The sequence below is a fragment of the Coregonus clupeaformis genome, chromosome 21 (genome assembly GCF_020615455.1).
Source record: "Coregonus clupeaformis isolate EN_2021a chromosome 21, ASM2061545v1, whole genome shotgun sequence".
Taxonomy (NCBI): domain Eukaryota; kingdom Metazoa; phylum Chordata; class Actinopteri; order Salmoniformes; family Salmonidae; genus Coregonus; species Coregonus clupeaformis.
In genome coordinates this window covers 3,263,475-3,285,996 of record NC_059212.1, presented here as the reverse complement: position 1 = coordinate 3,285,996, position 22,522 = coordinate 3,263,475, and the positions used below count along the sequence as shown (strand labels likewise).

General features: G+C 42.1%; 1 protein-coding gene across 3 annotated transcripts in view; it reads left to right on the top strand.

Annotated features, from left to right (window-relative positions):
- Window positions 1-19,779: 19,779 nt before the first annotated feature.
- Window positions 19,780-22,522, top strand: part of xdh (xanthine dehydrogenase) — a 54,102-nt gene continuing 51,359 nt past the window's right edge. For 2 of the 3 annotated variants that reach the window (XM_041847297.2, XM_041847296.2), the window contains exons 1-2: window positions 19,784-20,020; window positions 20,394-20,451. In XM_041847297.2, coding sequence (XP_041703231.2) covers window positions 19,922-20,020; window positions 20,394-20,451 — 157 coding nt within the window. In that variant the 5' untranslated portion in view covers window positions 19,784-19,921. Of the gene's footprint in view, window positions 20,021-20,393; window positions 20,452-22,522 lie in introns of all 3 variants that reach the window. The other variant, XM_041847298.2, reaches the window with a different exon arrangement.

Below are 22,522 nucleotides of genomic sequence, written 5' to 3'. Positions count from 1 at the left end.
CTCTATACAGCTGTCCAAGTCTTCATGTACTGGAGAGTCTTCATCTCTATACAGCTGTCCAAGTCTTCATGTACTGGAGAGTCTTCATCTCTATACAGCTGTCCAAGTCTTCATGTACTGTAGAGTCTTCAGCTCTGTGCTGCTGTCCAGCTGTCCTTTCCCATCTCCTAGTGTGTCTCTCGTAACCTGTACCCCCCCACTCCCCATTTTAGGTAATCCACCATAGAAAGCAGTTGTAATCCCAAAAAATGAGGAGAGGTTTGTTATGCTGAATGATCTCCCTTTCTTTTTCGATATTATATACAGCCCCAGGTCTGTGATGCCTCCAGCAGGTGGAACCCTCTATTGGCCTCTAGCTGTGTCTCTCTCTTCCTGGTCTGGACCAGGGTAAAGACCAGAGCAGACAGTGTGTTCCTCCCCCAGGCCCAAACACCCCGCGGTTCACACTGCGCTCCACGCAGCTGGAACACGACTCACGGCTCCTCACCAAGTACGTCTTGACGTTCCCCTGCCGCTCGCTGACACCCTTCACGTAGATCCCCCCCCCCCCTCAGCTCCCGAATGAAGCCACGGCTCCGCCAGGACATGACTGGTACTCTCTGGGACCTGGGACACACACACAGAGGTTGTCATAAAGCGCTGCATATTAACCCCAAAATGAACCCCGCCACATTAACACCTCTGTTAAACACACTCACACACAGTCCTACCTGTATGTGTCCTCTGACCCCGGTGCTGTCCATGTGGCTGGCCAGGTTGACGGTCATTCCCCGAATATCATACTGAGGCTTAGTGGTTCCTATTACTCCTGCTACCACCGGGTCATGGGCGATGCCTACACACACAGGTCAGAGGTCAAAGTGCGTGTGTCTGTGTGCGTGTTCTCACCGACACGGAGCTGGAAGATGTTCCCAGAGTGTGTATTGTTGATTCATTTGAGCGTCTCCTGCATTTCTAGGGCAAACAGCACCAGCTCACTGAGGTCACACCACTCATCCTCACACTCGTACAACAAACGCACGCACATGTATACACACACACACACACACACACACACACACACACACACACACACACACACACACACACACACACACACACACACACACATCTTATTACTCTTCCTTCTAAATTCAACTAAAATGTCAAAAGTAATATCCTTCCTGTGAACAGAATGAAGCCAAGCACTGATGGACAGCTGAATAAAGAATACTAAACAGGGTTTGGGGTCGATTAGAATTGAAGGCAGTCAATTCAGGAAGTAAACTGAAATTCCAATTCAATAATTGAAAAAAAAAAATATATATATATATATATAATAAAAACTAGAAGATATGTACAGTTTTTCTCAATGGCGTAGAAGCATTTTTTGGAACTGTTTTAAAAGTACCTGAACAACAATGTTCAAATGCATTTTCAGAATGTCTTGTACAGCTTTATATCTTAGACCACCTTTTGCTAAATACAATTGTCATCAATGAATTCAAAATTAACTGTAAAATGTTTTGTTCCCAGGTGTTCCCGTGTGGCTCAGTTGGTAGAGAAAGGCGCTTGCAACGCCAGGGTTGTGGGTTCGATCCCCACGGGGGACCAGTACGAAAATGTATGCACTCACTACTGTAAGAGTGTCTGCTACATGACTAAAATGTAGAATACCAACACGTTGTTTTCATCAGAAGAGAAAAGGTTGCAAATGTGTTCACTGTTTCCGGCAGTCAGTAAATACTACTGCACAAAAATTGCAAATGGCTTTATCAGCAGTAGGCCTGAAACAGGTAAAATACTGGGAAAGATCTAAGCAAATGACTAATTTCTAGGATGTTTTTACAACATTGCAAATAATTAAGTTGAGTTACTTCTAAGTCATCTCCAAAATTGCAGAGCTTTGCTTTGGTTTGGGTTGAGGCCTATACATTCAAATCAGTTGTGTTCCTCCACGGTATTCACCCTTCCTTATTTATTTTGTGGATTGTGTTTCTGCTTCAATGGAAAGTCTGCAAACCTACGAGCAGACGAGCCTATCTACTGAATACATGGAATTGGATTGTGATGATACCGGTGAATAAATCCTGCACACAATGTGTTTATTTTCCATTTTCTTTTTGATCAGTAATAATATTGATTTGATGTGATTGAAATTGTTGGTGAAATATGCATAAAAGTTAATTACCCATAATTATGCACCTTTTGTCGTTGTATTTCAAAAATCTAATAAAATCATAATGATTTAGGAAATAAAATCTATTGATCTACTTGGAATTTTAAAAGACAGACTAACTTTCTGTTTTTCAACTTAGACTCAACAGATATATATGTTTGTGTTAATCTTTTTGCAGACAGTCATGTTCTTTTGATGAATGTATTAGCAATTTTGACAGTATCATTTATTTTGGATGAATGTATTTATCTATTGAGAAGGCAGGTACATTTTGAAAACACATGTACTGTTTTGCAAAAGGCCACAGAGTTACAGTGAGGAAAAAAAGTATTTGATCCCCTGCTGATTTTGTACGTTTGCCCACTGACAAAGAAATGATCAGTCTATAATTTTAATGGTAGGTTTATTTGAACAGTGAGAGACAGAATAACAACCAAAAAATTGAGAAAAACGCATATCAAAAATGTTATAAATTGATTTGTATTTTAATGAGGGAAATAAGTATTTCACCCCCTCTCAATCAGAAAGATTTCTGGCTCCCAGGTGTCTTTTATACAGGTAACGAGCTGAGATTAGGAGCACACTCTTAAAGGGAGTGCTCCTAATCTCCATTTGTTACCTGTATAAAAGACACCTGTCCGCAGAAGCAATCAATCAATCATATTCCAAACTCTCCACCATGGCCAAGACCAAAGAGCTCTCCAAGGATGTCAGGGACAAGATTGTAGACCTACACAAGGCTGGAATGGGCTACAAGACCATCGCCAAGCAGCTTGGTGAGAAGGTGACAACAGTTGATGCGATTATTCGCAAATGGAAGAAACACAAAATAACTATCAATCTCCCTCGGCCTGGGGCTCCATGCAAGATCTCACCTCGTGGAGTTGCAATGATCATGAAAACGGTGAGGAATCAGCCCAGAACTACACGGGAGGATCTTGTCAATGATCTCAAGGCAGCTGGGACCATGGTCACCAAGAAAACAATTGGTAACACACTACACCGTGAAGGACTGAAATCCTGCAGTGCCCGCAAGGTCCCCCTGCTCATAAAAGCACATATACAGGCCCGTCTGAAGTTTGCCAATGAACATCTGAATGATTCAGAGGAGAACTGGGTGAAAGTGTTGTGGTCAGATGAGACCAAAATCGAGCTCTTTGACGTCAGCTCAACTCGCCGTGTTTGGAGGAGGAGGAATGCTGCCTATGACCCCAAGAACACCATCCCCACCGTCAAACATGGAGGTGGAAACATTATGCTTTGGGGGTGTTTTTCTGCTAAGGGGACAGGACAACATCACCGCATCAAAGGGACGATGGACAGGGGCCATGTACCGTCAAATCTTGGGTGAGAACCTCCTTCCCTCAGCCAGGGCATTGAAAATGGGTCGTGAATGGGTATTCCAGCATGACAATGACCCAAAACACACGGCCAAGGCAACAAAGGAGTGGCTCAAGAAGAAGCACATTAAGGTCCTGGAGTGGCCTAGCCAGTCTCCAGACCTTAATCCCATAGAAAATCTGTGGAGGGAGCTGAAGGTTCGAGTTGCCAAGCGTCAGCCTCAAAACCTTAATGATCTGCAAAGAGGAGTGGGACAAAATCCCTCCTGAGATGTGTGCAAACCTGGTGGCCAACTACAAGAAACGTCTGACCTCTGTGATTGCCAGCAAGGGTTTTGCCACCAAGTACTAAGTAATGTTTTGCAGAGGGGTCAAATACTTATTTCCCTCATTAAAATGCAAATAAATTTATAACATTTTTGACATGAGTTTATCTGGATTTGTTTGTTGTTATTCTGTCTCTCACTCTTCAAATAAACCTACCATTAAAATTATAGACTGATCATGTCTTTGTCAGTGGTCAAACGTACAAAATCAGCAGGGGATCAAATACTTTTTTCCCCTCACTGTATGTGTCTTGTTAAAATCGACAACATTGTTCCCTAAAAATTGTTTGTACGCGATTGAGAAAAATGTCAGAGTTTTACACAGGGACACTAAAGTGCTGACTGTTTATCAGGGGAGAGGCCAGAGGCAGCCATGTAACAGGTGCCAATGGTTTTGATTTTCTCAATGTCCTGGAAATATGTCTCATCTAGCAACTAGAGACAGAGAGAGACAGAGACAGAGAGACAGAGAGAGAGAGAGAGAGACAGAGATAGAGAGACAGAGACAGAGACAGAGACAGAGACAGAGAGAGAGAGAGAGAGAGAGAGAGAGAGAGAGAGACAGAGAGAGAGACAGAGAGAGAGACAGAGACACCCCTACACCATAACACCACCTCCTCCATGCTTTACAATGGGAAATATGCAGAGATCATCCGTTCACCCACAATGCTTCTCACTAAGACACGGCGGTTGGAACCAAAAATCTCCAATTTGGACTCAAGGACATATTACCACCGGTCTAATGTCCATTGCTCGTGTTTCTTGGCCCAAACAAGTCTCTTCTTCTTATTGGTGTCCTTTAGTAGTGGTTTCTTTGCAGCAATTCGACCATGAAGGCCTGATTCACACAGTCTCTTCTGAACAGTTGATGTTGAGATGTCTGTTTCTTCAACTCTGTGAAACATTTATTTGGGCTGCAATTTCTGAGGCTGGTAACTCTAATGAACTTATCCTCTGCAGCATAGGTAACTCTGGGTCTACCATTGCTGTGGCGGTCCTCATGAGAGCCAGTTTCATCATAGCGCTTGATGGTTTTTGCGACTGCACTTGAAGAAACTTTCAAACTTTCAATGTTCCGTATTGACTGACCTTCATGTCTTAAAGTAATGATGGACTGTAGTTTCTCTTTGCTTATTTGAGCTGTTCTTGCCATAATATGGACTTGGACTTTTACCAAATACCCCCCCCCCCACCTTGTCACAACACAACTGATTGGCTCAAACACATTAAGAAGGAAAGAAATTCCATAAATTAACTTTTAACAAGGCACACCTGTTAATTGAAATGCATTCCAGGTGACTAGCTCATGAAGCTGGTTGAGAGAATGCCAAGAGTCTGCAAAGCTGTCATCAAGGCAAAGGGTGGCTACTTTGAAGAATCTCAAATATAAAATATATTTTGATTTGATTTTTGGTTACTAAATGATTCCATATGAGTTATTTCATAGTTTTGATGTCTACACTATTAATCCACAATGTTAGAAATAGTAAAAATTAAGAAAAACTCTTGAATGAGTAGATGTGTCTAAACTTTTGACTGGTAGTGTAATATTGTCTGTAACACTAGTCCTTTATTAGTCCTTTATTAGTGGACCCATATAGTCTGTAACACTAGTCCTTTACTAGTCCTTTATTAGTGGACCCATATAGTCTGTAACACTAGTCCTTTATTAGTGGACCCATATAGTCTATAACACTAGTCCTTTATTAGTGGACCCATATAGTCTGTAACACTAGTCCTTTACTAGTCCTTTATTAGTGGACCCATATAGTCTGTAACACTAGTCCTTTATTAGTGGACCCATATAGTCTATAACACTAGTCCTTTATTAGTGGACCCATATAGTCTGTAACACTAGTCCTTTACTAGTCCTTTATTAGTGGACCCATATAGTCTGTAACACTAGTCCTTTACTAGTCCTTTATTAGTGGACCCATATAGTCTGTAACACTAGTCCTTTACTAGTCCTTTATTAGTGGACCCATATAGTCTGTAACACTAGTCCTTTACTAGTCCTTTATTAGTGGACCCATATAGTCTGTAACACTAGTCCTTTACTAGTCCTTTATTAGTGGACCCATATAGTCTGTAACACTAGTCCTTTATTAGTGGACCCATATAGTCTGTAACACTAGTCCTTTACTAGTCCTTTATTAGTGGACCCATATAGTCTGTAACACTAGGCCTTTATTAGTCCTTTATTAGTGGACCCATATAGTCTGTAACAATAGTCCTTTACTAGTCCTTTATTAGTGGACCCATATAGTCTGTAACACTAGTCCTTTACTAGTCCTTTATTAGTGGACCCATATAGTCTCTAACACTAGTCCTTTATTAGTGGACCCATACAGTCTGTAACACTAGTCCTTAATTAGTCCTTTATTAGTGGACCCATATAGTCTGTAACACTAGTCCTTTACTAGTCCTTTATTAGTGGACCCATATAGTCTGTAACACTAGTCCTTTATTAGTGGACCCATATAGTCTGTAACACTAGTCCTTTTGTTAGTCCTTTATTAGTGGACCCATATAGTCTGTAACACTAGTCCTTTATTAGTCCTTTATTAGTGGACCCATATAGTCTGTAACACTAGTCCTTTATTAGTCCTTTATTAGTGGACCCATATAGTCTGTAACACTAGGCCTTTACTAGTCCTTTATTAGTGGACCCATATAGTCTGTAACACTAGTCCTTTATTAGTCCTTTATTAGTGGACCCATATAGTCTGTAACACTAGTCCTTTATTAGTGGACCCATATAGTCTGTAACACTAGTCCTTTATTAGTCCTTTATTAGTGGACCCATATAGTCTGTAACACTAGTCCTTTACTAGTCCTTTATTAGTGGACCCATATAGTCTGTAACACTAGGCCTTTACTAGTCCTTTATTAGTGGACCCATATAGTCTGTAACACTAGTCCTTTATTAGTGGACCCATATAGTCTGTAACATTAGTCCTTTATTAGTGGACCCATATAGTCTGTAACACTAGTCCTTTATTAGTGGACCCATATAGTCTGTAACACTAGTCCTTTATTAGTGGACCCATATAGTCTGTAACACTAGTCCTTTATTAGTCCTTTATTAGTGGACCCATATAGTCTGTAACACTAGTCCTTTACTAGTCCTTTATTAGTGGACCCATATAGTCTGTAACACTAGTCCTTTACTAGTCCTTTATTAGTGGACCCATATAGTCTGTAACACTAGGCCTTTATTAGTGGACCCATATAGTCTGTAACACTAGTCCTTTATTAGTGGACCCATATAGTCTGTAACACTAGTCCTTTACTAGTCCTTTATTAGTGGACCCATATAGTCTGTAACACTAGTCCTTTATTAGTGGACCCATATAGTCTGTAACACTAGTCCTTTACTAGTCCTTTATTAGTGGACCAATATAGTCTGTAAAACTAGTCCTTTATTAGTCCTTTATTAGTGGACCCATACAGTCTGTAACACTAGTCCTTTATTAGTGGACCCATATAGTCTGTAACACTAGTCCTTTACTAGTCCTTTATTAGTGGACCCATATAGTCTGTAAAACTAGTCCTTTATTAGTCCTTTATTAGTGGACCCATATAGTCTGTAACACTAGTCCTTTATTAGTGGACCCATATAGTCTGTAACACTAGTCCTTTACTAGTCCTTTATTTGTGGACCCATATAGTCTGTAACACTAGTCCTTTAATAGTGGACCCATATAGTCTGTAACACTAGTCCTTTATTAGTCCTTTATTATTGGACCCATATAGTCTGTAACACTAGTCCTTTACTAGTCCTTTATTAGTGGACCCATATAGTCTGTAACACTAGGCCTTTATTAGTCCTTTATTAGTGGACCCATATAGTCTGTAACAATAGGCCTTTATTAGTGGACCCATATAGTCTGTAACACTAGTCCTTTACTAGTCCTTTATTAGTGGACCCATATAGTCTGTAACACTAGGCCTTTAATAGTCCTTTATTAGTGGACCCATATAGTCTGTAACACTAGTCCTTTACTAGTCCTTTATTAGTGGACCCATATTGTCTGTAACACTAGGCCTTTATTAGTGGACCCATATAGTCTGTAACACTAGTCCTTTATTAGTCCTTTATTAGTGGACCCATATAGTCTGTAACACTAGGCCTTTATTAGTGGACCCATATAGTATGTAACACTAGGCCTTTATTAGTCCTTTATTAGTGGACCCATATAGTCTGTAACACTAGGCCTTTATTAGTGGACCCATATAGTCTGTAACACTAGTCCTTTACTAGTCCTTTATTAGTGGACCCATATAGTCTGTAACACTAGGCCTTTACTAGTCCTTTATTAGTGGACCCATATAGTCTGTAACACTAGTCCTTTACTAGTCCTTTATTAGTGGACCCATATAGTCTGTAACACTAGGCCTTTACTAGTCCTTTATTAGTGGACCCATATAGTCTGTAACACTAGTCCTTTACTAGTCCTTTATTAGTGGACCCATATTGTCTGTAACACTAGGCCTTTATTAGTGGACCCATATAGTCTGTAACACTAGTCCTTTATTAGTCCTTTATTAGTGGACCCATATAGTCTGTAACACTAGGCCTTTACTAGTCCTTTATTAGTGGACCCATATAGTCTGTAACACTAGTCCTTTACTAGTCCTTTATTAGTGGACCCATATTGTCTGTAACACTAGGCCTTTATTAGTGGACCCATATAGTCTGTAACACTAGTCCTTTATTAGTCCTTTATTAGTGGACCCATATAGTCTGTAACACTAGGCCTTTATTAGTGGACCCATATAGTATGTAACACTAGGCCTTTATTAGTCCTTTATTAGTGGACCCATATAGTCTGTAACACTAGGCCTTTATTAGTGGACCCATATAGTCTGTAACACTAGTCCTTTATTAGTCCTTTATTAGTGGACCCATATAGTCTGTAACACTAGGCCTTTATTAGTGGACCCATATAGTCTGTAACATTAGGCCTTTACTAGGCCTTTATTAGTGGACCCATATAGTCTGTAACACTAGTCCTTTATTAGTGGACCCATATAGTCTGTAACACTAGTCCTTTACTAGTACTTTATTAGTGGACCCATATAGTCTGTAACACTAGTCCTTTACTAGTCCTTTATTAGTGGACCCATATAGTCTGTAACACTAGTCCTTTACTAGTCCTTTATTGGTGGACCCATATTGTCTGTAACACTAGGCCTTTATTAGTGGACCGATATAGTCTGTAACACTAGTCCTTTATTAGTGGACCCATATAGTCTGTAACACTAGTCCTTTACTAGTCCTTTATTAGTGGACCCATATAGTCTGTAACACTAGGCCTTTACTAGTCCTTTATTAGTGGACCCATATAGTCTGTAACACTAGGCCTTTACTAGTCCTTTATTAGTGGACCAATATAGTCTGTAACACTAGTCCTTTATTAGTCCTTTATTAGTGGACCAATATAGTCTGTAACACTAGGCCTTTATTAGTGGACCCATATAGTATGTAACACTAGGCCTTTATTAGTGGACCCATATAGTCTGTAACACTAGTCCTTTACTAGTCCTTTATTAGTGGACCCATATTGTCTGTAACACTAGGCATTTATTAGTGGACCCATATAGTCTGTAACACTAGTCCTTTACTAGTCCTTTATTAGTGGACCCATAAAGTCTGTAACACTAGTCCTGTATTAGTGGACCCATATAGTCTGTAACACTAGTCCTTTATTAGTGGACCCATATAGTCTGTAACACTAGGCCTTTATTAGTCCTTTATTGGTGGACCCATATAGTCTGTAACACTAGGCCTTTACTAGTCATTTATTAGTGGACCCATATAGTCTGTAACACTAGGCCTTTATTAGTCCTTTATTATTGGACCCATATAGTCTGTAACACTAGTCCTTTATTAGTGGACCCATATAGTCTGTAACACTAGTCCTTTACTAGTCCTTTATTAGTGGACCCATATAGTCTGTAACACTAGTCCTTTACTAGTCCTTTATTAGTGGACCCATATAGTCTGTAACACTAGTCCTTTACTAGTCCTTTATTAGTGGACCCATATAGTCTGTAACACTATGTAACGATCCCGGCAGTCTGAGTCGGGTCCTGTCTGTGGACTAGTTTTTATGTTCGTGAGCTCCAGTTTCCCGAGGGTTCTGGAACGCTCCGGGGAGCTCTCTTGATTTCCGCACCTGCATCCCATCAGCAATCTGCACACCTGGTCCTGATCATCACCCTTCTTAGGCTCTGGCCTAACATCCATTCCCTGCCGGATCGTTAGCCATGAACAGTAGGTTTACCAGAGTATCAGTCATAGAGCCTAGCGTTAGTTTTGTTGTTTTTGCACCTTGTTGGGTTGTTGCTTACTTACCCCCGTTTTGTTCCATCTGCAGTCACCCGTCCGGAACCTTCATCCAACCTCTGCCTGGTGGTCGGCGGCTGCCGACCCAGGATGGGATCAACCACTGCACCCCCAACAACTAATCAACGCCGCCCGCTCTGTTCCCTGGATTATTCAGCATCACTCTTGAATTTGTAATAAACACTCACCTTCGTGTCAACTTACCTTGTCCTGGTCTGCTTCTGGGTTCTGGCTTAGCAACTCGTGACACACTAGGCCTTTACTAGTCCTTTATTAGTGGACCCATATAGTCTGTAACACTAGGCCTTTATTAGTCCTTTATTAGTGGACCCATATAGTCAGTAACACTAGTCCTTTATTAGTGGACCCATATAGTCTGTAACACTAGTCCTTTATTAGTCCTTTATTAGTGGACCCATATAGTCTGTAACACAAGTCCTTTACTAGTCCTTTATTAGTGGACCCATATAGTCTGTAACACTAGTCCTTTACTAGTCCTTTATTAGTGGACCCATATAGTCAGTAACACTAGTCCTTTATTAGTCCTTTATTAGTGGACCCATATAGTCTGTAACACTAGTCCTTTACTAGTCCTTTATTAGTGGACCCATATAGTCTGTAACACTAGTCCTTTACTAGTCCTTTATTAGTGGACCCATATAGTCAGTAACACTAGTCCTTTATTAGTCCTTTATTAGTGGACCCATATAGTCTGTAACACTAGTCCTTTACTAGTCCTTTATTAGTGGACCCATATAGTCAGTAACACTAGTCCTTTATTAGTGGACCCATATAGTCAGTAACACTAGTCCTTTATTAGTGGACCCATATAGTCTGTAACACTAGTCCTTTACTAGTCCTTCATTAGTGGACCCATATAGTCAGTAACACTAGGCCTTTATTAGTGGACCCATATAGTCTGTAACACTAGTCCTTTACTAGTCATTTATTAGTGGAACCATATAGTCTGTAACACTAGGCCTTTATTAGTGGACCCATATAGTCTGTAACACTAGGCCTTTACTAGTCCTTTATTAGTGGACCCATATAGTCTGTAACACTAGTCCTTTACTAGTCTTTTATTAGTGGACCCATATAGTCAGTAACACTAGTCCTTTATTAGTGGACCCATATAGTCAGTAACACTAGTCCTTTATTAGTGGACCCATATAGTCTGTAACACTAGTCCTTTACTAGTCCTTTATTAGTGGACCCATATAGTCAGTAACACTAGTCCTTTATTAGTGGACCCATATAGTCTGTAACACTAGTCCTTTATTAGTCCTTTATTAGTGGACCCATATAGTCTGTAACACTAGTCCTTTACTAGTCCTTTATTAGTGGACACATATAGTCTGTAACACTAGTCCTTTATTAGTGGACCCATATAGTCTGTAACACTAGTCCTTTATTAGTGGACCCATATAGTCTGTAACACTAGTCCTTTACTAGTCCTTTATTAGTGGACCCATATAGTCAGTAACACTAGTCATTTATTAGTGGACCCATATAGTCAGTAACACTAGTCCTTTATTAGTGGACCCATATAGTCTGTAACACTAGTCCTTTATTAGTCCTTTATTAGTGGACCCATATAGTCAGTAACACTAGTCCTTTATTAGTGGACCCATATAGTCTGTAACACTAGTCCTTTACTAGTCCTTTATTAGTGGACCCATATAGTCAGTAACACTAGGCCTTTATTAGTGGACCCATATAGTCTGTAACACTAGTCCTTTACTAGTCCTTTATTAGTGGAACCATATAGTCTGTAACACTAGGCCTTTATTAGTGGACCCATATAGTCTGTAACACTAGGCCTTTACTAGTCCTTTATTAGTGGATCCATATAGTCTGTAACACTAGTCCTTTACTAGTCCTTTATTAGTGGACCCATATAGTCAGTAACACTAGTCCTTTATTAGTGGACCCATATAGTCAGTAACACTAGTCCTTTATTAGTGGACCCATATAGTCTGTAACACTAGTCCTTTACTAGTCCTTTATTAGTGGACCCATATAGTCAGTAACACTAGTCCTTTATTAGTGGACCCATATAGTCTGTAACACTAGTCCTTTATTAGTCCTTTATTATTGGACCCATATAGTCTGTAACACTAGTCCTTTACTAGTCCTTTATTAGTGGACACATATAGTCTGTAACACTAGTCCTTTATTAGTGGACCCATATAGTCTGTAACACTAGTCCTTTACTAGTCCTTTATTAGTGGACCCATATAGTCAGTAACACTAGTCCTTTATTAGTGGACCCATATAGTCAGTAACACTAGTCCTTTATTAGTGGACCCATATAGTCTGTAACACTAGTCCTTTACTAGTCCTTTATTAGTGGACCCATATAGTCAGTAACACTAGGCCTTTATTAGTGGACCCATATAGTCTGTAACACTAGTCCTTTACTAGTCCTTTATTAGTGGACCCATATAGTCTGTAACACTAGGCCTTTACTAGTCCTTTATTAGTGGACCCATATAGTCTGTAACACTAGTCCTTTATTAGTGGACCCATATAGTCTGTAACACTAGGCCTTTATTAGTGGACCCATATAGTCTGTAACACTAGTCCTTTACTAGTCCTTTATTAGTGGACCCATATAGTCTGTAACACTAGTCCTTTATTAGTGGACCCATATAGTCTGTAACACTAGTCCTTTACTAGTCCTTTATTAGTGGACCCATATAGTCTGTAACACTAGTCCTTTATTAGTGGACCCATATAGTCTGTAACACTAGTCCTTTACTAGTCCTTTATTAGTGGACCCATATAGTCTGTAACACTAGGCCTTTATTAGTGGACCCATATAGTCTGTAACACTAGTCCTTTATTAGTCCTTTATTAGTGGACCCATATAGTCTGTAACACTAGTCCTTTACTAGTCCTTTATTAGTGGACCCATATAGTCTGTAACACTAGTCCTTTATTAGTCCTTTATTAGTGGACCCATATAGTCTGTAACACTAGGCCTTTATTAGTCCTTTATTAGTGGACCCATATAGTATGTAACACTAGTCCTTTACTAGTCCTTTATTAGTGGACCCATATAGTCTGTAACACTAGTCCTTTACTAGTCCTTTATTAGTGGACCCATATAGTCTGTAACACTAGTCCTTTACTAGTCCTTTATTAGTGGACCCATATAGTCTGTAACACTAGGCCTTTATTAGTGGACCCATATAGTCTGTAACACTAGTCCTTTATTAGTGGACCCATATAGTCTGTAACACTAGTCCTTTACTAGTCCTTTATTAGTGGACCCATATAGTCTGTAACACTATGCCTTTATTAGTCCTTTATTAGTGGACCCATATAGTCTGTAACACTAGTCCTTTACTAGTCCTTTATTAGTGGACCCATATAGTCTGTAACACTAGTCCTTTACTAGTCCTTTATTAGTGGACCCATATAGTCTGTAACACTAGGCCTTTACTAGTCCTTTATTAGTGGACCCATATAGTCTGTAACACTAGTCCTTTACTAGTCCTTTATTAGTGGACCCATATAGTCTGTAACACTAGTCCTTTATTAGTGGACCCATATAGTCTGTAACACTAGTCCTTTACTAGTCCTTTATTAGTGGACCCATATAGTCTGTAACACTAGTCCTTTATTAGTCCTTTATTAGTGGACCCATATAGTCTGTAACACTAGTCCTTTATTAGTGGACCCATATAGTATGTAACACTAGTCCTATGCACACACACACCTGAGTAAAGTACAGGTTTTTCTTTTATTTTCTTAATACTTTAACTCTCTCTGGGGTTTTATGGAGGCAGAACTTGGCTATTTGTTCTGAATAGACAGTAGACAGTAGAGACAATATTTCACAATGTTCAACGTAGCAGGACAAAAACAGTGAGATATTACCTTTCTAGTTGGTCTACAGGGCTGGTCTACAGAGAGATATGACTTTTCTAGCTGGTCTACATGGCTGGTCTACAAGGCTAATCTACAGGCCTTGTCTACAAGACTGGTATACAGGGCTGGTCTACAAGGCTGTTCAGCAAGGCTGGTCTACAGTGACATATGACTTTTCGAGCTGGTCTACATGGCTGGTCTACAAGACTGGTCTACAAGTCTGGTCTATAGGGCTGGTCTACAGTGAGATATTACTTTTCTAGCTGGTCTACAGGGCTGGTCTACAAGGCTGGTCTACAAGGCTGGTCTACAGTGCTGGTCTACAGTGAGATATGACCTTTCTAGCTGGTCTACAGGGCTGGTCTACAGTGAAATATGACCTTTGTAGCTGGTCTACAGGGCTGGTCTACAGAGAGATATTACCTTTCTAGCTGGTCTACAGGGCTGCGCTGCAGGGCTTGAGAGGGAAGGGTTTTGGAGAGAAGCCAGAGGATTGGTTGTTCCAAAGGTTTGAACATTCATACCTTAATGAATAACATGGACTGTTATGTAACTGTCCTTTCTGTATACACAGAGCTAAAATGACTTTTCCATAACTACTGTTCATTTTGTGATAAAAGCACCAAATATGGCAGAGAGGTACATTTATGTACTGAAAAGTTTTAAATATCGGGCCATCACAGTTCTGACCCTGGGGGGGGACGTAGGACCTATCTTATGAAGTAAAGGTTGAATAATATAAATAAATAAATAAACACATCCAGGAAGAATAGCATGCCATTACCATGATGCAGGAGTAAACAACACACAACTGACAGGAACGACTCCTGGGTCAAGTCATTGTTCCAGTACGACTCCTGGGTCAAGTCATTGTTCCAGTACGACTCCTGGGTCAAGTCATTGTTCCAGTACGACTCCTGGGTCAAGTCATTGTTCAAGTACGACTCCTGGGTCAAGTCATTGTTCCAGTACGACTCCTGGGTCAAGTAATTGCTTCCAGTACGACTCCTGGGTCAAGTCATTGCTTCCAGTACACTCCTAAGTCAAGTAATTGCTTCCAGTACAACTCCTGTGTCAAATCATTGCTTCCAGTACAACTTCTGGGTCAAGTCATTGCTTCCAGTACGACTCCTGGGTCAAGTCATTGCTTCCAGTACGACTCCTGGGTCAAGTTAAAGCTTCCAGTACAACTCCTGGGTCAAGTTAAAGCTTCCAGTATGACTCATGGGTCAAGTCATCGATTCCAGTACAACTTCTGGGTCAAGGTTAGCTTCCAGTACGACTCCAGGGTCAAGTTAAAGCATCCAGTACAACTCCTGTGTCAAGTCATTGCTTCCAGTGTGACTCCTGGGTCAAGTCATTGCTTCCAGTACTACTCCTGGGTCAAGTCATTGTTTCCAGTACAATTCCTGGGTCAAGTAATTGCTTCCAGTACTACTCCTGGGTCAAGTCATTGCTTCCAGTAATAGCCACAGTGGTAATACATGCTAAGATTTTATTTTTCCTGTATTGATTTGAGAGGATGTATCAATTTCTCTCTGTTTCACTTCCAACTCTCTCTCTCTACCTTTCTATTCCTCTTCTTCATTCTCCCCTCTTATCCCTCCGTTACACACTCTTCCTCTCTCACCTGCACCCCCCCCTCCCGTCCAGTTGTTCCTTGACTGTGTGTACCAGTGGGTTAGACAGGTTCTAAGCTGGGATGTGCAGAGGGAGGATGTGGAGCCTGTACTGTGTTGCTCTCCAAATACCAGCCCCACCTCAGACGGGTGCTGTATCCTTTACTCACACAGCAATGTGTGTGTGGTGTTTGTGTGCATGTGTGTGAGAGAGAGTGTGTGTGTTTGTGTGCATGCTTGTGGGTGCTTGAGTGTGTGTGGGTGTGAGAGAGAGTGTGTTTATCTTAGCCCTCCAGTCACCACTCGGTGAATGGGTGTCTGGCCCCTCTGTGTTCTCTCCATCACTGTGCTGTCACCACGGTGGAAGGCACGGATGCACACTGCCACACACTCTCCTCCCTCTGTCTCTCTCTTTCTCTCTGACCTCCCTCTCACTCTCTGATTCTCTCTCTCCTTCTCCCCCTCTCTCTCTCTCTCTCTCTTCCTCTCTCTCCCCCTCCTCTTTCTCTCCCTCCTCCTTCCCTCTCTCCGCCTCCTTCCTTCTCTCTTTCTCTCTCTGTTTCTCTCTCCTCTCCCCTCCTCTCCCTCTCTCTCCCCCGTCTTCTCTCTGTCTCTCTCTGTCTCTCTCTCTGTTTCTCTCTCTGTTTCTCTCTCTGTTTCTCTCTCTCTCTCTCTCTCTCTCTCTCTCTCTCTCTCTCTCTCTCTCTCTCTCTCTATCTATCTCCCCCTTCTTCTCTCTCTCTCTCTCTCTCTCTCTGTCTCTCTCTCCGTCTCTCACTCTCTCTCTCTCTCTCTCTCTCTCTCTCCCTCTCTCTCTCTCTCTCTCTCTCTCTCTCTGTCTCTCTCTCTCTCACTCTCCCCCTTCTTCTCTCTCTCTCTCTCTCTCTCTCCCTCTCTCTCTCTCTCTCTCTCTCTCTCTCTCTCTCTCTCTCTCTCTCCCTCCCTCTCCCCCCCTCTCTCTCTCTCTCTTTAGGAGCGTATCGCTAAGTCCCATGGTTCTCAGTGTGGGTTCTGTACCCCAGGTATCGTCATGTCTATGTATGCTCTGCTCAAGAACAACCGTACACCACGCATGGCTGACATAGAGGAGGCCTTCCAAGGTAAATTGGGTGTCAAACTAGTAGGGTTGCAACATTTAGGGTTGCAAAATCAATCAGGATTGCCCTACAAACTAGTGTCCTTCTGGCAAAAAACTCACCAATGTTTATTTGAACCACACTTCAATGACAGGTTTGGGCCAGGTAATGTTGTACTGTTGTTGTCCCCACAGGGAACCTGTGTCGCTGTACTGGGTACAGACCAATTCTGGAGGGGTACAAGACGTTCACCAAAGTAAGACCACAAACACACCCTGTGTGTCATGCCTCCTCCTGAGGATGAGTAAGGACCATCTTCATCCTGTTTCTTCTGCTTTCACTTCCATTATTTATTCTGTGGGTGTCTGTCCGCACTCCACAGGAGAGGAAGTATTGTGATGGCAAGGGGAAGGAAAACGTCTGCTGCATGACCAACGGAGACCAACGGGTACACTGACGAGCATGCCAGCGTAAGTATACTCATTCAATAGTCAGTGTGCAGAGCAATGGTTGACTGGTAACATTTCCGGCACAAGTCACATGTACAGGAGGTCAGTGACCTGGCAGTGTTGTGCCAGGACAACAACCTATCCCTCAACATCACCAAGACAAAGGAGCTGATCATGGACTGCAGGAAACGGTGGGCCGAGCACTCCACCATCCACGTCGACGGGCCCCTAGTAGAGTGGTTCGAGAACTTCAAGTTCCACATCACCATGGAATTATCATAGTCCACACACACCAACACAGTCGTGAAGAAGGCACGGTAACGCCTCTTCCCCCTCAGGAGGCTAAAAAGATTTGTCATGGGCACTCAGATCCTCAAAACATTCTACAGCTGCACGATTAAGAGCATCTTGGCTGGCTGCATCACCACTTGTTATGGCAAGCGCTTGGCATCCAACCACAAGGCGCTACAGAGGGTAGTGCGTACGGCCCAGTACATCACTGGGGCAGAGCTCCCTGCCGTGCAGGACCTCTATGGTATGCAATGTCAGAGGAAGGCCCTTAAAAAATTGTCAAAGACTCCAGCCACCCAAGTCATAGACTGTTCTCTCTGTTACTGCACGTCAAGCGGTACCAGAGCGCCAAGTCTGGAACCAACAGGACCCTGAACATCTTCTACCCCCAAGACTTCTAAATAGTTAACCAAATACAGTGCATTCGGAAAGTATTCAGACCCCTTCACTTTTACCACATTTTGTTACGTTACAGCCTTATTCTACAATGGATTAAATAGTTTTTTCCCCCCTCATCAATCTACACACAATACCCCATAATGACAAAGCAAAAATAGGTTCTTATACATTTTTGCAAATGTATCACAAATAAAAAACGGAAATTTCACATTTACATAAGTATTCAGACCCTTTACTCAGTACTTTGTTGAAGCACCTTTGGCAGTGATTACAGCCTTGAGTCTTCTTGGGTATGACGCTACAAGCTTGGCACACCTGTATTTGGGGAGTTTCTCCATTCATCTCTGCAGATCCTCTCAAGCTCTGTCAGGTTGGATGGGGCGTGTCGCTGTACAGCTATTTTCAGGTCTCTCCAGAGAAGTTAGATCGGGTTCAAGTCCGGGCTTTGGCTGAGCCACTCAAGGACATTCAGAGACGTCCCGAAGCCACTCCTGCGTTGTCTTGGCTGTGTGCTTAGGGTCATTGTCCTGTTGGAAGGTGAACCTATAGCAGGTTTTCATCAAGGATCTCTCTGTACTTTGCTCTGTTCATCTTTGCCTCGATCCTGACTAGTCTCCCAGTCTCTGCCGCTGAAAAACATCCCCACAGCATGATGCTGTCACCTCCATGCTTCGACATAGTTCAATCTTGGTTTCATCAGAACAGAGAATCTTGTTTCTCATGATCATCCAGGAGACTCATTTTGAGCAGGTTATTTTTTCGATTATTGAATCTCCTGCTTTCCCTGTGGTATTAGGTATCTCTTGGCTAGCACTCCACAACCCCACCTTCTCATGGCCGCAGAGGGCTCTCACGGGGTGGTCGCGAGAGTGTCAGGGTAGGTGTCCAGGTGTTTCCGTTGGTACAACCACGGTGGAAAGTCCAGACAGTACCTCCCCCTGAATACCTCGATCTGGCGCAAGCGTTCTCTAAAACGCAGGCGACTAAATTACCCTCCTGGGCCTGACTCCTTCAACACCACCTTATCACACAAGGTTTACAAATATTCTTAAATGTGTAATTTCCCCTTTAAAATGTCAGATTTGATTTGCCCTAACTAAAATGTATCAACCCCTACAAAAATGTATATTAATTAGAATCCACACAATAAATCAGATTTATTTTCCTGTTGTGAGAAACTGATCAAATTAAGATCTGGAGACTTATTTAAATACATATTTGTATACAAGAACAGTAATCCTTGATACAAACTACAAATCTATTCAATAAAATTATAAAACAATCACACTGTCTGTTCTGACAAATGATATTGTCATCTCTGACTCTCACTCTCTTTTGGCATATGACTCATTCATTCATTCATTCATCTATTTTAAAGAATACACCATGTCTTAATCTTAGCATTGGCATCTCTCTCATGCCAAGCCTAGCTCTTTTTAGTGTTAGTGAATGTTTATTAAGAACTGTCTGGTCTGAAACACCAAAAGAAAGACAGGACGGGTGGTCAGTGACAGACAGCCACCTCATGAGTACACTACTCACCATGCATGGTCACAAGGCTAATCTATAATCAATAACATGCTATCATGTGTTCATCTTATGTCATCTCCCGCCTCACACCCCGAGTGACACGTGATTTTACTGTGTCATCCTCATATTCAGTCCAAAGTGGGAGATTTGATCGTTTTATGACGCTTATATCACCACAAGCATTGGCTTCTAGTCACATACAGACAGAGATATAGAGGGACCAGGGACAGACGGACGTAGGGAGTTAAACTTTAAAGGGTATAGAGAGAAAGACAAAAGGAGAGAGAGAGAGAGAGAGAGAGAGAGAGAGAGAGAGAGAGAGAGAGAGAGAGAGAGAGAGAGAGAGAGAGAGAGAGAGAGAGAGAGAGAGAGAGAGAGAGAGAGAGAGAGAGAGAGAGAGAGAGAGAGAGTGTCACAGGGTGACTGAATGAACATATTCATTGTCACACGGTAACGTACCAGTCTTCACTGACAACAGTTGCGTGCCCAAACCAGTAGCCTAAACATGTCGGACCTGACCTACGGAAAGCAAACTAACAGGAATAATCTGATGGATCCCAACATGAGCGGAGATGAACTTGTTTTCTTTGTCAATGGAAAAAAGGTAAGATTCACAACTTTTCTTTCAAGTACACTTGATCAATAGTTGATCAATAAGCCGCCTATAACGGTCGGTGGTCGATTAATTCTGGTAGGCTAACACTTTATGGAGACTATGCTTACAGATCTATACATTTGATAATTATACATTTGAAATGTAATGGTAAACATATGTCTAACACTATGGAATAATTTGTATCATGTTAGTTCTTCTTTCTCAGTAACTTTATTCTAATTTATCGCCATAAGAACATATTGCCCATTCAGAGTATGTATGATTATGTGGGGAAATATGTTTTTCATATATATATATATATATATATATATATATATATATATATAACATTATATACTTAATATATTTGTTATCTCTCCAGATAATAGAGAAGCATCCTGATCCAGAGATGACACTGCTGACATACCTCAGGAGAAAGTGTATCCTCAAATACATACATACATACATTACATACAATACATACATCACACATAGCCCACATAGCCCACAGAGCCCACAGAGCCCACAGAGCCCACAGAGCCCACAGAGCCCACAGAGCCCACAGAGCCCACAGAACCCACAGAGCCCACAGAGCCCACCGAGCCCACAGAACCCACAGAGCCCACTGAGCCCACATAGCCCACATAGCCCACATAGCTCACATAGCCCACATAGCCCACATAGCCCACAGAACCCACAGAGCCCACAGAACCCACAGAGCCCACATAGCCCACATAGCCCACATAGCCCACATAGCCCACATAGCCCACATAGCCCACATAGCTCACATAGCCCACATAGCCCACAGAGCCCACAGAACCCACAGAGTCCACAGAACCCACAGAGCCCACATAGCCCACATAGCCCACATAGCCCACATAGCCCACAGAGCCCACAGAACCCACAGAGCCCACAGAACCCACAGAGCCCACATAGCCCACATAGCCCACATAGCTCACATAGCCCACAGAACCCACAGAGCCCACATAGCCCACATAGCTCACATAGCTCACATAGCCCACAGAGCACCAGGAAGTAGGGATGCTGAGGGTGCTGCAGCACCCCTTGAAAAATGTGAATATATATGTATATATATCTTTTTTTTTACTTCACAAACGTTGTGCACTAGTCCTTTACTAGTCCTGTATTAGTGGACCCATATAGTCTGTAGTGCGGGCAAAAAATAATAATCTTCCCACGGCTATGCACACGCACACACCTGATAAAAGTACAGGTATTTCATTTATTTACTTAAAATATTAAGGGGGGAAATGCCCCATCATGCCATGCCTGCTCTGAGTGTTCTGTGCTTGCAGTTGTTTGTCTTGTAGGACCTTTAACTCTCTCTGGGGTTTTATGGAGGCAGAACTTTGGACAGTTGGCTATTTGTTCTGAATAGACAGTAGACAGTAGAGACAATATTTCACAATGTTCAACGTAGCAGGACAAAAACAGTGAGATATTACCTTTCTAGCTGGTCTACAGGGCTGGTCTACAAAGATGGTCAACAGGGCTGGTCTACAAGCCTGGTCTACAAGCCTGGTCTACAGTGAGATATTACCTTTCTAGCTGGTCTACATGGATGGTCTACAAGGCTAATCTACAGGGCTTGTCTACAAGACTGGTCTACAGGGCTGGTCTACAAGGCTGATCTGCAAGGCTGGTCTACAGTGACATATGACTTTTCGAGCTGGTCTACATGGCTGGTCTACAAGACTGGTCTACAAGTCTGGTCTATAGGGCTGGTCTACAGTGAGATATTAATTTTCTCGCTGGTCTACAGGGCTGGTCTACAAGGCTGGTCTACAAGGCTGGTCTACAGGGCTGGTCTACAGTGAGATATGACCTTTCTAGCTGGTCTACAGTGCTGGTCTACAGTGAAATATGACCTTTGTAGCTGGTCTACAGGGCTGGTCTACAGTGAAATATGACCTTTCTAGCTGGTCTACAAGGCTGGTCTACATGGCTGGTCTAAAGGGCTGGTCTACAGTGACATATTACATTTTTAGCTGATCTACAAGACTGGTCTACAGTGATATGACCTTTCTAGCTGGTCTACAAGGCTGGTCTACATGGCTGGTCTAAAGGGCTGGTCTACAGTGAGATATTACCTTTTTAGCTTATCTACAGGGCTGGTCTACAGGGCTACAGAGGGACACGTTTTGGAGAGAAGCCAGAGGATTGGTTGTTCCAAAGGTTTGAACATTCATACCTTAATGAATAACATGGACTGTTATGTCATTGTCCTTTCTGTATACACAGAGCTAAAATGACATTTCCATAACTATAGGTCATTTTGTGATAAAAGCACCAAATTTGGCAGATAGGTAGAATGATGTCCTGAAAAGTTTTAGATCAGATCAGGTAATCACAGTTCTGGCCCCTGGGGGGATGTAGGACCCATCTTATTACCATGATGCAGGAGTAAACAACACACAACTGACAGGAACGACTTCTGGGTCAAGTCATTGTTCCAGTACGACTCCTGGGTCAAGTCATTGCTTCCAGTAC